At 40.1% G+C, this 12,610-nt stretch overlaps 1 protein-coding gene and 1 non-coding gene across 2 annotated transcripts in view; both read right to left on the bottom strand.

The window, feature by feature from the left end:
• GPR158 (G protein-coupled receptor 158) overlaps window positions 1-12,610 on the bottom strand; it is a 127,017-nt gene that overhangs the window by 96,129 nt on the left and 18,278 nt on the right. Inside the window, exon 2 of the mRNA XM_035129637.2 lies at window positions 10,735-10,840. Within this exon, the coding sequence (XP_034985528.2) occupies window positions 10,735-10,840 (106 nt within the window). The remainder of the gene's footprint in view (window positions 1-10,734; window positions 10,841-12,610) is intronic.
• On the bottom strand, window positions 11,813-11,888 carry TRNAT-CGU (transfer RNA threonine (anticodon CGU)). The gene has a single exon. It is a non-coding gene; the product is annotated as a tRNA-Thr (tRNA).

The following is a 12,610-nucleotide window of genomic DNA, read 5'->3' as shown; positions in this document are numbered from 1 at the left end:
GGACTCTCCTTCCTTGGAGGCTTTTAAGCAGAGGTTGGATGGCCATCTGTCATGGATGCTTTAGCTGAGATTCGTGCATTGCAGGTGTTTGGACTAGATGACCATTTGGGTCCCTTCCAACTCTACAATTCCGTGGTTCTATGATTCTACTGGAGGTGAACTCTGAGTGCTAAACACTTTGAGCTCACAACCTTAAAATAAAGACAGGAAAAAAGGTGAGAGAGGGTGGGAAATGTTCTGGATGCAGCCTTGCCAATGAAGCAAGAATTCTATATTTTATTTATTTTTAATTCCGAGCCCCTCTCATTGTTAACCCAGTCTGTAAGAGGGGATTGCCTAGATCTCCTCCTCCAATGGAAGCAATAGGGAGCCTGTGACACTCCCACACACACACCTGGAGGCTGCTAGGCTCCAACTCCCAACAGCTCCAGACTGCAGGGCTGATGCTCAGGGATGAAAGTAGGCTGTAGTCCATCATCATCTGGAGGGCTACAGCCCCAGCCCCAAGTGGCTGCTATTTACTTTGAAAACCATTCATGCTATGACAAATTGCTTGGGTGGTGCCATGCCTAGTTTGGCTGCTAAACTGATCCTTGCTCCCCAAGTTCCCCCACCCAGCAGTGCAAACTGACCTGGCTCCCAGCTTTTGCTATGCTTCAAATAGATTCTACCTCATTAAAGGTGTTCTAATCTGTTTTACAACATCCACTTGGACACACCCTCCAAGTATGCAAAAAAGCACCTTTTTTAAAAAAAAGGCAGCTGCAGTCTAGCTTGGCCCGGAGAAATAAACAAAGCTGAGTTCTAGTTTTAAGAGTGAAATTCTCAGTAACTGCAGACATCCTTATGCATCATTCATGATCTCCTGCTTTCTTACATCCTGTCATGCTTTCCATCATGCTCCTGAGATCTAAAAACAACTCAAGCAGCAGACCTGCACTGGAATTTATTCTTCACGCAAAACAATTAAGAGCAAACAGCAGATTCACTCTGCAGACGCTCCCGAATGGAATTCCAGGCCCAAATCTAAATGCCAGTTCCAGGAGGAGGATTTCATTTTGGCATCACATTTTTAAAGTTTACCACCTCTTATCTTTCCCCCTGGCAAAGGCATCCCCTGATAGAGGTCAACTCTAGGGAAATGAGAAATTCAAAAGAAACCCTTTTCTGCAGCTATTGAAAGGGATTGACTATTCTATGGTCTTTTAAATGTGTTTGTGGGGGGAGGGGGGTTATTGGTTTGCTTTCGTTTTATTGTGTATTTTGTCTTCCCATTTTGTATTTTTATGTTGTGAACCACCCTGTGATATCTGGATGAAGGTATACAAATATAATAATAATAATAATAATAATAATAATAATAATAATAATAATAATATTGTCACCGTGTCATTGCAAACTCCCTGCTTCCAAGCATTGAGAATGCCCTTGGGAATGGCAACAATTCAAATACAGAGGAAAAGCTTGGAAAGACTTAGTAAGACCCACAAGTTCCAACTGCCTGACTCCCTACAACTGTATACAAATCACGCTTCCCGGAATCCCCTAAAAAAAGTATTTAAGGAGACCACTATAAAATGTTTTGGGTCTGGAGGGTCCTGGTCCCCCACTACCGAGTTGAGTACTGGACAATGTCACCTAGATTCTGACTTCTTTTGAAGGTGTAAATCACTAGAGACATATGGATTTTTATTTTTATTTTTGCAATGTTCACTATATTTACAAATATGCAGGATGAGAAGGGCAAACTGGGTTTCTGGTGGCCATGCCCAGGATGACAGTATTGTCAACTTAAAAAATAAAAAATAGGAGGGTTGATTTGTTTCTGCTATAATTAATTGTGTTTCTTATGTTCTCCATCACTCAAGCTGTATGTGGAAGATAATTACAGCTATTTATAGCATTCAGATCGTTCACAAGTAACAGGCTTTCGCTTGGTTGTTGTTTTTCTTAAAACCAAAATAGGAGGCAGTATCTCAGAAGTCTCTGAAAGATGCTGATCCTTACGGGAACCCAAACTCTTTCATGTGCAGCTAGCCAAAAGCAAAGAGTTACAACAAATGGTTGATAAGTGACTGATCAGGGTCAAAGAGCATAGGAACCTGCCTTATACTGAGTTGGCTTGATAGCACAGGATTGACTACACTGGGAGAAGCTCTCCAGGGTTTCAGGAAGGTTCCCTCCCAGTCCTACCTGGAGATGCTAGGGATTGAACCTGGGACCTTCTGGTGCAAAACAGATGCTCTGCCATTGAGCTAAAGACCTTCCCCATAGAATTTGCCTTGCTGTTCTTTCTTCATTCTGCTATGTTACAGACAACTCCCTCCTGGTCTTTCTTTTCTACAGCTGAAATACTCCCAGTGGAGGTTGATTCATTTGAGCAAATGAGACACTGCCCTCCGTCTGCCCTCACTTTCCTTCCTTCTTACTTAACAGCAAGTTCAGGGGGTAGCCCTGGCTGTCAGCTTGGTCCTCGTCACTCTCATTGTTGTTGCTGTAGAACCCGGTAGGGAGGAGGACAGGGACAACACTAGAATTTGTTGACTCTGCCTGTCACTGGCTGTAGCACCACCTACTGTCGATCTCCCTGTCTTCCGCTCTACCAGTCCAAATAGGCTGAATACCACTGAATACACTCCTGCTTAGGAGGGGAGTACTCTTGAACACAATGTCTACTTCCAAGTAAGCAGAATCAGGCTACACACTACAAGCATACTTCTGAAAACCAGTCATGCATCCAAAGTCATAACTTAAATACATGCCTACTACATTCAAGGTCCAACCCAGGCATGTAGTTAGAATCCCGTAGATCAGGAGCAGTCAACAAGGTATCACCCCAGATGCTGTCTAAATACAGCTCCCAGCAGCCCAAGCTTGATAGTAAATGGTCAGGGATGGTGGAGGTTGCAGTCCATCGACATCTGGAGATACCATGTTGGCCTCAGGGGAGAAAATCTCATTGAATTCAGTAGAGTTTTTTTTTTTCCAAGATAAATTTTTATTCATTTTTTTCATAAAGATATTAACAATCATACATATTACATATAATTCATTCTATGTGACTTCCTTCCAACCCATAAGTGGTAACTTCTGTCAAACTTACTTCGTATTTTCTATTTACAAACAACTCATCACACTGTAGAGGTTATGTTACTACCCCTAACGCTCTCATGCCCAGATAGTTTCCTTTAGCATATTCTATAAATTTACTCCATTCAGCTTGGAACTTCACATCATCCGAGTCACGTACCCTGTGTGTTAATTTGGCTAATTCCATAAACTCTAGGACCTTCGACTGCCACTCAACTATAGATGGTATATCATTTGTTTTCCATTTCTGAGCAATAAGAATCCTGGCAGCCACTGTGGCGTACATAAAGAATCTTATATCTGATTTTGGGATTTCCTTATCGACTAAACCCAGCAGAAAGGCCTCAGGCTTCTTCGGAAAGGTAAGTTTCAAGATTTTTTTAAGTTCATTGTAAACCAGATCCCAAAATTGTTTTATCCTGTCGCACCCCCACCACATGTGGAAAAATTCCCCCACCGATGTTTTGCATTTCCAGCACCATTTGTTCTGGTTCCTGTACATCTTAGATAATTTTGCTGGCGTTAGGTACCAGCGGTAAACAAGTTTCATTACATTCTCCTTAAGTACAGTACAGGCTGTAAAATTGATATTTTGTTTCCGCAATTTTGACCACATATCGGATGAGATGTTGTGCCCGAAATCTCTGGCCCATTTAATCATAGAATCCTTGACAGCCTCGTCCATAGTATGCCAGTCCAGAAGTAGACTATACATTTTAGATAGCAGTTTGTAATTGTTACCTAATAACTCAATTTGAAATCTAGATTTCTTATCTTCAAAACCAGATTCTTTTTTATCCTTATTAAATAGATCATTTATTTGATAATATTGCAACCATCCTGCTAATTTATCCTTGATTTGATCATACGTTTTTAATTTATGACCTTCGTTTGTTTTGATAATGATGTCTTCATAAATAAGGCCTTTCTTATCCATATTGATCTTCCGGATAGCTAGTACATTCAGAGGGGACACCCACAAGGGCATTTTCTTTTCAAGTAGGGCCTTATTACGATCCCAAACTTCAAGTATTGAACGTCTAAATATGTGGTTAGTAAAGCCCTTGTGGGCTTTCGCCTTGTTGTGACAGAGGTATGCATGCCACCCAAAACGATTTGTGTAACCTTCAAGGTCCAGTAGATCTGAATTCTCCAACAAGATCCAGTCCCTTAACCATACAAGGCATGCTGCCTCATAGTAAAGTTTCAGGTCAGGCAAGGCGAATCCTCCTCTCTCTTTTTTGTCAACTAAGATTTTTAACTTGATCCTGGGTTTTTTCCCTAGCCATACAAACTTTGATAATACTCTTTGCCAATCTTTAAATTGGGAAACTCCTTTTACTATAGGAATATTCTGAAAAAGAAATAAAAATCTTGGTAGAATATTCATTTTGATGACCGCGATTCTACCCCAAAGGGATAGCTTCAAATTTTTCCAATTATCTAAATCTTTCTTGATATCTTTCCAGGCCGAATCATAATTGTCTTGAAACAAATTTAAATTTTTTGAGGTTAACCAGATTCCCAGATATTTTATTTTTTTAGCACACGATATTCCTATTTGTTTTTCTATCTCTTCACTCTTCTCTCTTCTTATATTTTTCAAAATCATTTTAGTCTTTGTCTTATTGATTTTGAAGCCCGCCACCTGACCAAAATCTTCCATAATCTTTAGAGCTTCTGGTAGGCTAGTCTCGGGTTCTTCCACCGTCAAAGCCAGGTCGTCGGCGAACGCCTTAACTTTGTATTCCTTGTTCCCGAGCTTGATTCCCCTTATTTCCGGTGTGTTTCTCAGACGGTTGTTTAGAACCTCAATTACAGTTATAAATAGCAGTGGTGATATGGGGCAGCCTTGCCTGGTCCCTTTTGAAATATTGAATTTATCTAATAAATTATTATTTATAATAAGCCTCGCTGATTGATCCGAATAGATTGCCCTGATGCCTCTCATAAACATATCTCCTGTCCCCATTTCTTTTAGATTGTTCAGCATGAAATGCCAGGAGACGTTGTCAAACGCCTTCTCCGCGTCGACGAACAAAAGCGCTGCTTGTTTCTCGTTTCTTACCTCTAAATATTCAATTATGTTTATGATATTTCTGATGTTTTCCTTCATTTGGCGGCCCGGTAAAAAGCCCGCCTGGTCTCTATGTATTATCGCATTTAGTACATGTTTTAATCTATCAGCCAAGATATCTGCGAATAATTTGTAATCATTATTTAATAAAGAAATGGGCCTATAGTTTTTAACATTTTGAGAGTCTGCATCTTTTTTTGGAATCAACGTGATGAAAGCTTCCTTCCAGGTGTTTGGTATCGTCCCCGTATTGAGAATATTATTCATCACTTCGCACAATATTGGTGCAATTTGGGTAACTAATACTTTATAATATTTGGCCGAAATCCCGTCGGGACCAGGCGCTTTGCCCAATTTCATCTTATTGATAGCTCTTTCTACTTCTTGAATTGAAATTTCTTTATTCAATAAATCTTTCTTATCTTTTGATATCTCTTGGAGGCCGAATGATCGAATATAATTTTCTATTTTCTTTTTGTCTTCTTTTTCTTTCCTATATAATTCTCTATAGTATCTTTGAAAGACATTTCTTATTTCTTTGGGATCAACTATTTCGACACCTTCTTCTTTAACTGCATTAATTGTACTCTGTTTCTGCCGCATCTTTATCTGCCAAGCCAATAATCTACCCGATTTATTCGCTGATTCAAATTTTTTTTGTCTTAACCATTTGATTTTCCATTCGACCTCCTGGTTGACTAACATTGATAACTGTGTTTGTAATCTTGAGATGGTCTGTTTTAGAGATTCGTCTTTTGGTGAAGTAATTAATCGCTTTTCGCAATGTGTTAATTGTGTCAAAATTTCTTCTTTTCTTTTCCCTTTTTCTTTAACTTTGTGGCTGTTTTTTTGTATCAGAAACCCCCTCATAACCGCTTTACTAGCGTCCCAAACGATGTCAATGGGGGTTTCTTTATTTAAATTCCATTTAAAATAATCCGTGATTGTTTCTTTAGCTTTCTCGACTATGTTATTATCATTGAAGAGGGTCTCATTTAATCTCCATCTGGAATTAACTCTGTCTTTTAATTTTAGTTCCAGGTAGATTGCATTATGGTCCGAGAATGTTCTAGGCTGAATATCTACTTTAAGAATTCTTGGGATCAAATCATTAGAAACCCATATATAATCAATTCTTCCTGAGCTATTGTTCCGACCTGAAAAGAAGGTATATTGTTTTGTAGTGGGGTATTTAAATCTCCAACAATCCGTAATGCCTGCGATTTCAATCAGTTCAAAGAAGGGTTTTGGTAATTTGCCCTCATTCTTATCCTTTCTTATCCCTGACCTATCCATCTCCGGCATAACTACTCCATTGCAATCGCCCATGAGAATAATTCTGTTGTCCAAATAATCCGCAATAATATCTTTTAATTTAGAATAAAATTCTGCCTTTCTTTCATTTGGGGCATAGATGCCAATCAAAATTATTCTTTCACCTTGCAGTGTGACTTGGACAATCAGGATCCTTCCTTCATCATCTTTAAAGAGCATTTTGGACTCATATTTTTCTTTTACATAGATAGCTACCCCTCTTTTCTTACTCTGGTCTGATGTCACAAATTCATTGCCCAATCTTTTATTTGTCAGGATTCTTTTATGTTTATCTGAAATATGGGTTTCTTGAAGACAAATTATATCGAGATTTCTTTTTTTCAAAACATGTTCAATTTTATTGCGTTTATTTTTATCATTAAGACCATTTACATTCCACGACAATAGTTTCAGAGCCATATCAACAGTTGAATTTGGATTAACTAAGATTTACTTTAAGATTGTAATTCAATATCCATATCTAATGGTATATCGTTCACTTCTTTTCCTTCTTTGTCCTCTTCTTCCTCTTCGTCCGTTCTTTCTTTGTCGTCTTCATCGTCTTTTTCATCTTGTAGTGGACCTGGTACTAACTGTTCTGGTACACCCAGAAATTTGTAGTATTTTCTGGCAAATTTGTTTATGTCATGTTTATTCTTTGGCGTATGTCTCTTATTTTTATAGTAGAACACCAAACCTTGGGGGTATTCCCATCTATAAGGGATCCCATTTTTACTCAGCAAGCCTGCCAACTCTTTAAACGGGTCCCTTTTTTTCAGAAATCTAGTCGGTATTTCTTTAAAGATGATAATTGTCTTTCCTTCAAACTTCAAGCTGTTGTTATAGCTTGACCTCACTATGAAGTTTTTAAATTCCATAGAGGTGAATGTAACCAGACAGTCTCCTGGCAATTTTTTAGATCTTGCCTTAACTGATCTCACCCTTATTCTAAACGCATTGCTTATCTTGTTATCCACCTCTTCTTCCTTTAGTTCCAGCCAAGTCGCCAAGCTGTTAACTATTTTGATTCTGATATTTTCATTGGGTTCTTCTGGGATCCCCCTAAATTTCAGGTTCAACTGCTTCTGTCTCATTTCTAACATCGCGATATTATCCAGAAGGTCTTCGTGCAGTTTATTCATATCTACCATATCTTCCTTTATTTTGTCGGTTTCTCTTTTGGTCTCTCTAAGGTCTTTTTGGGTTTTCTTAATGTTCTCTTCCATCGTTTTGGATCTTACTGAAAGGTCTTTCACTTCTGTGACCAAGTCGTCAATTTTTTTATCTAAAGTCTCTTGTACTTCAGAAAGTTTCTTATCAATATATTGTTCATTCTGTTTAAATTCTTTCCTAATCTCCGCCAGTAGATTATCGTAGTCCTTGGTTTCTCTCCCATCTTTTCCATTTTCCTGTCTTGATAGTCGTCTCTCTGTTGGGCCGGTGGCTCCTTTCTTTCTGTCTGGTCCTGACATCTTGTCCTGTGGGAGAATGATAGAAGGGAGAGAAGAGAAAGAAACAAAACAAAAAAACAAAAAACAAAAAAAAAGGGAGGAAAGGGGGGGAAAGAAAGGAAAAGAAAAGAAGGGAGGTAAAAAAGAGAAGAAAGGAAAAGAAAAAGGAAAGAAGGGGGGACCAGGGAATGAAGGAAGAAAAGAGAAAGAGAGAGAAGAGGAAGGATAGGAAAAACAGGGAGATTATGCAAATGAGGGGGGAGAAGGGGGGGTAAAACCTAAGAAAGGCTGTCTAGTTACAGGGAATGGTGAATTATAGATTGGTAGGTTTCCAAGTTAGTAAATGTCACTCTACATCAAATGCAATCCATAAGGCTGTTAAATGCAGACCTAAAATCTTTCCTTGAAGAGCCTATGCAAAGTAAGCAACAAACACGTGAAAGGGGTGGTTGGGGGAGGTCAGATTAATGATAGCGAAATTACTATAATCTTACAGCAAACCATCTGGCTCCCTGAAGCCCTCACCCCTCTCCCTCAGTTCTGGCTCTTCTTGAAATGTATTACAGAGAAGTAGAGTTAGCAGGGTCTGCCAATATAAGTTCAGTTCTGGTGATGCAGTTCAGGCTTCGACCATCGGGGGTGCATGGATCCGGTATGTTATAGCACAAAATGGATACTCTAACCCCCCTTTAATGGAGTCACCAATCCCTGTCCCTTTGTCTTCCTTCCAAAAAAGGTTACGTTATATCAGAAGTGTCTCTTAGGGAATCTGTCGTTAGGTCAACCAACCAGCCTCACAGAAAGAATTATTTTTACAAAGTCCAACAGTCAAATTGCGAGCAGATCTATGAGGCCTGGCACCCAGCAGCGCCCCCCCCCAGAAAATAGCTAACAAGGAAGCTTCTCTTATTAACACTCGCCGCCAAGCACACCAAAATGGTTAAGGCAAGCTTCTTTGACCGCTGGATCAAAGCAAAAACAGAGAAAGCAACGATGTCTCACAGCGGTAATTCCCAAAAAAGAGAAAAAAGAGGGGGGAGCGCAGTCCCAAAATTGGTTACAGCCGGTCGTAGGTGCATCAGACAATTCAGTTCAGAATGGGGGGGACCACCGGACTTCTAAAGCAGGACGCCGAGGACGCCGAGGAAAGAAGAGGGTAGCTTCTCGCAAAAGCGATAGCGGCGGTCTAAAAATAGATCCACAACGGGAACTTAGAAAATATATATATAGGAATAGAGGATGGTTCCTTTTACCAGCCCCTTCGTATGGGAATCAAAAACAGCAACGTTGAGGTGAAGAAACGCCGTGTGGAAAGGCAGCACAATCTCGAAACATATAGCTGTAGTCACTTTTGGATCGGCATATTTCTGTTTAGATCAAAATGGAGGAGCGCAGCGAAGTGCAAATCATGCCCTCTTAATACACAGAGTCCCGGACAAGGCGATGGAGGTCCCGCTTTTAACTTCCAAAATCAAATAAATATTCCGTCTTAGATACTTCTGCCCCAGCTCTTTCCACCAAGGTGCACAAAGTAGCTGGGTATCCTTATCTCTCCTTCGTTAGTTAGTTACAGTCTTACTGGATTGAACTCCGCTACAATGAAACGCCATACGCCATTTTCTCCCACTTGCTGGGGCGGACTCCCTTTTTACGCCCTCAGCAGTCCGAATTCGATAATCCCATAGGTAAAATTCAATTCTCAAAATAAATTCGGGTTCGATTTTGTCGTGGAAGCTTACCGCTTACATCAGAAGCCTGAGACTTCGCGTCGTGGGGGTTGCGATACCTCCCCTCGTGCCCACAGCTTCGATCCTGCTCCTGGATTATAGTCAAAATCCTGAGTCTAGGAGAGCTTCTAGGGCACCGCTGGGTACACCCCCCCCCCAGGGTAACCCCCTGGGGTGTAGGGGTTCGTGTAGCCTCCACAAACCCCCTGGAAATCCCCCTCGACGCTCGAGACCCCCCCCCCGGAGGATTGTCTCGCGCTTCTATCCGATGGCCGCGGCAAACCGGAAGTCCTGAATTCAGTAGAGTTTAGTTCTGATCAAATATGTATATAATCATGCAATTAAATGCACTGCTACCAGGAGCTAAACCATGGTTTGTCTCAGCATTACATGCAAATCTGAGCTCATGGTTTGTCTCCGCCTAACAAACCACAGGCAGTAAGCCAAGAACAAACCTCGATTATGAGGTTTGCTTAAAACAACACAAGCCTGGGTTCACACTTAACACTAAGCCAAATCATGACTTAGCTCCTGATAGAGCATCAGCAAGGGTAAGGGAGGAGCAAAGTAGCCACAATTTCCCCAATGTGTACCAGCGCACTTGCTTGTTCTCACTAAGCCGTATTTTGGCTTAGCATTACATTCAAACCGAGCTATTATTTTTCTACATATGTTGTTGGGGGGGGGGGGGTTATGTGCATTTCCTTGTATGTTTAGCACTGAAATAAAGGGCCACAAGTCTGGCTGTACATGAATCTTGTGAGTGGTTCTGCATGAACATATATTTGTGCCCATGCATTTAAAAGTGTTTACTAGACATATGCCCAAAATAGAAAGTTCAGCCCATTTATTACAAGAGCCTTCTGTGGCTTGGGTGAAGGACCAGCAGTTGCCAACCACAAAGTTACCTTATTCTACAGTTCGCTGCCATTGAAAGCTTGTATGGTCCATCTTGTGTGGGAAGCTTATTCCCATTTTAAAAAGCAGGAAAATAAGGTCAAGACTTGCAATGTGGAAATCAAAGCGAAACATGGTAGAATACATCATTCATTGAGATTAAGGCATGTTTCCTTACCTCGGAGCTATTTAAGTGGCATGTGTGAGTTCCTGAAAACCAGCCCTCATTTGAACATTGGTCAATGTCCACTTTTTGTAAGTTTAGGTCCACTTTCACAACACCCCTGGAAGAATGAGAAGAAATGCCATTAATTCACATAGATTCAACACACCATTTTCCTTTCACTGTTAAAAATGGCGGGAATGTAGTGCTGAATCTTAATTGCATTTACGAAAAGCTTTGGTTATTTGATTTGATGTACTGTATTTCTATGATACTAACAAACGGTAAATAACAACAACATAATAGAACATCACAAATACAGCATAAATCATATAAAATAATTAACAAAGCATGAATAAAACAACTGCAATCTATAAAACTCTAGTAACAAAACAGCAACCAGAAAATAAGCTAAACAAGACATTTACAGCATAGGTCATATTATATGATTAACAAATCAATAGAGCATTTCTATAAAGCGATGTTAACATTAACAAAATAACAACTAAAAATAAATTCAGCTAAGCACTGTTAAATTCATACACACCAATCATCTCATTATGTTGGTTCTGATAACGAGTCTGGTTATTAGTACCAGGAGTAAAAAGAATACCGTTTTAGTGGGCTGTTATACATTAGTGGATAACTGCAAATGCTTTATGTTTTGTGCAGTTCTTCATTTCAAAAGCTTGTATACTCCTACCCAACCCACAGATGTTGGCCCAGTCTAACCTATTCAGTCTCTCCATTACAGTCTGAAAACAACATCACAACAAGCTCCCAGTCGACTCTTTAGCCTTCTCTGAATCATCATTAGCTCATGTGTTGCTCGACATGAGAAGTTAAACTGAAAGAGAGCCATTCGTTTTGTTTCCGCCATTGTCAATAGCTGCCAGTATCACATAAAGAATCACATCAAGCAGATTTCACAATTTTCACAGTACTCTAATAGGAGTTGTATTCAGCTAAGATCTCCTCTGAACAGAATCACTGAAATCAATGGACTTCGGTTAGTCATAGAATCATAGAACTGTAGCGTTGGAAGGGACCACGAGGTTCTTCTAATACAGCCCCCGGCAATGTAGGAATCTTTTGCCCAATGTGGGGCTCAAACCCACAACCCTGAGATTACGAATCTCATGCTTTACCAACTGAGCTATCCACAGGACTTCTCATGCCCAATGATTTCAGTGGGCCTAACTACTCTGCGTATGACAAACATTGGATGCAATCCAATATTAGTCAGTTAGATTTATGAGCCATTTGTGGAATTAGCTCCCTTTGCAGAATGTTCTTGATTGATTCGGAAGACTTAGAATTACTTAACCAACTACAGGTACGGAGCCTAAGAGTCCTGCTTGACCTGCTTTTCAATAAACAGGTTTGCTGAGGGGCCAGAAGTGCTTTTTATCTTCTGCATTTATTGTGTAGACTCATCCCTTCTTAAACAGAGAGGATTTTTCATTGCTGACTCATGCTTTCATAACTCCCTGCTCAATACAGGGCTGCCCATGAATACAACTCAGATACTTCTGGCATCTGAATTTCGTGTTGTGACTTGGGGTTCGTGATTTCAGCTCTCTTGACATAAATATGCTGGAGACAGTTCTCTAGTAACACTTCTTTATTAAAGCAAACAAGACTAAGCTCCGAGGAGGAAAGCTACATTTATAGGGACGGGGGACTAGCTAGAAAGGGAAACATTTTGGAGGGAACAATATCAGGCAATCACAGTGCTGCCTTTTGGAGGAAACCAATAAGACAGAGGATCCAAATACAGCAGCTTAAATGAACCAATAGTAGCTGTACCCTCTGGAACCAAAAGGCAGTTACTTTACCCTAATGCAAATACATACAACAGTAATACAGATATAAAATCCTTTGACTCAAT

This window comes from Zootoca vivipara, chromosome 12 (genome assembly GCF_963506605.1).
Source record: "Zootoca vivipara chromosome 12, rZooViv1.1, whole genome shotgun sequence".
Taxonomy (NCBI): domain Eukaryota; kingdom Metazoa; phylum Chordata; class Lepidosauria; order Squamata; family Lacertidae; genus Zootoca; species Zootoca vivipara.
The sequence above is the reverse complement of the archived record's forward strand: the minus strand, read 5'-3'. Positions and strand labels throughout refer to the sequence as shown.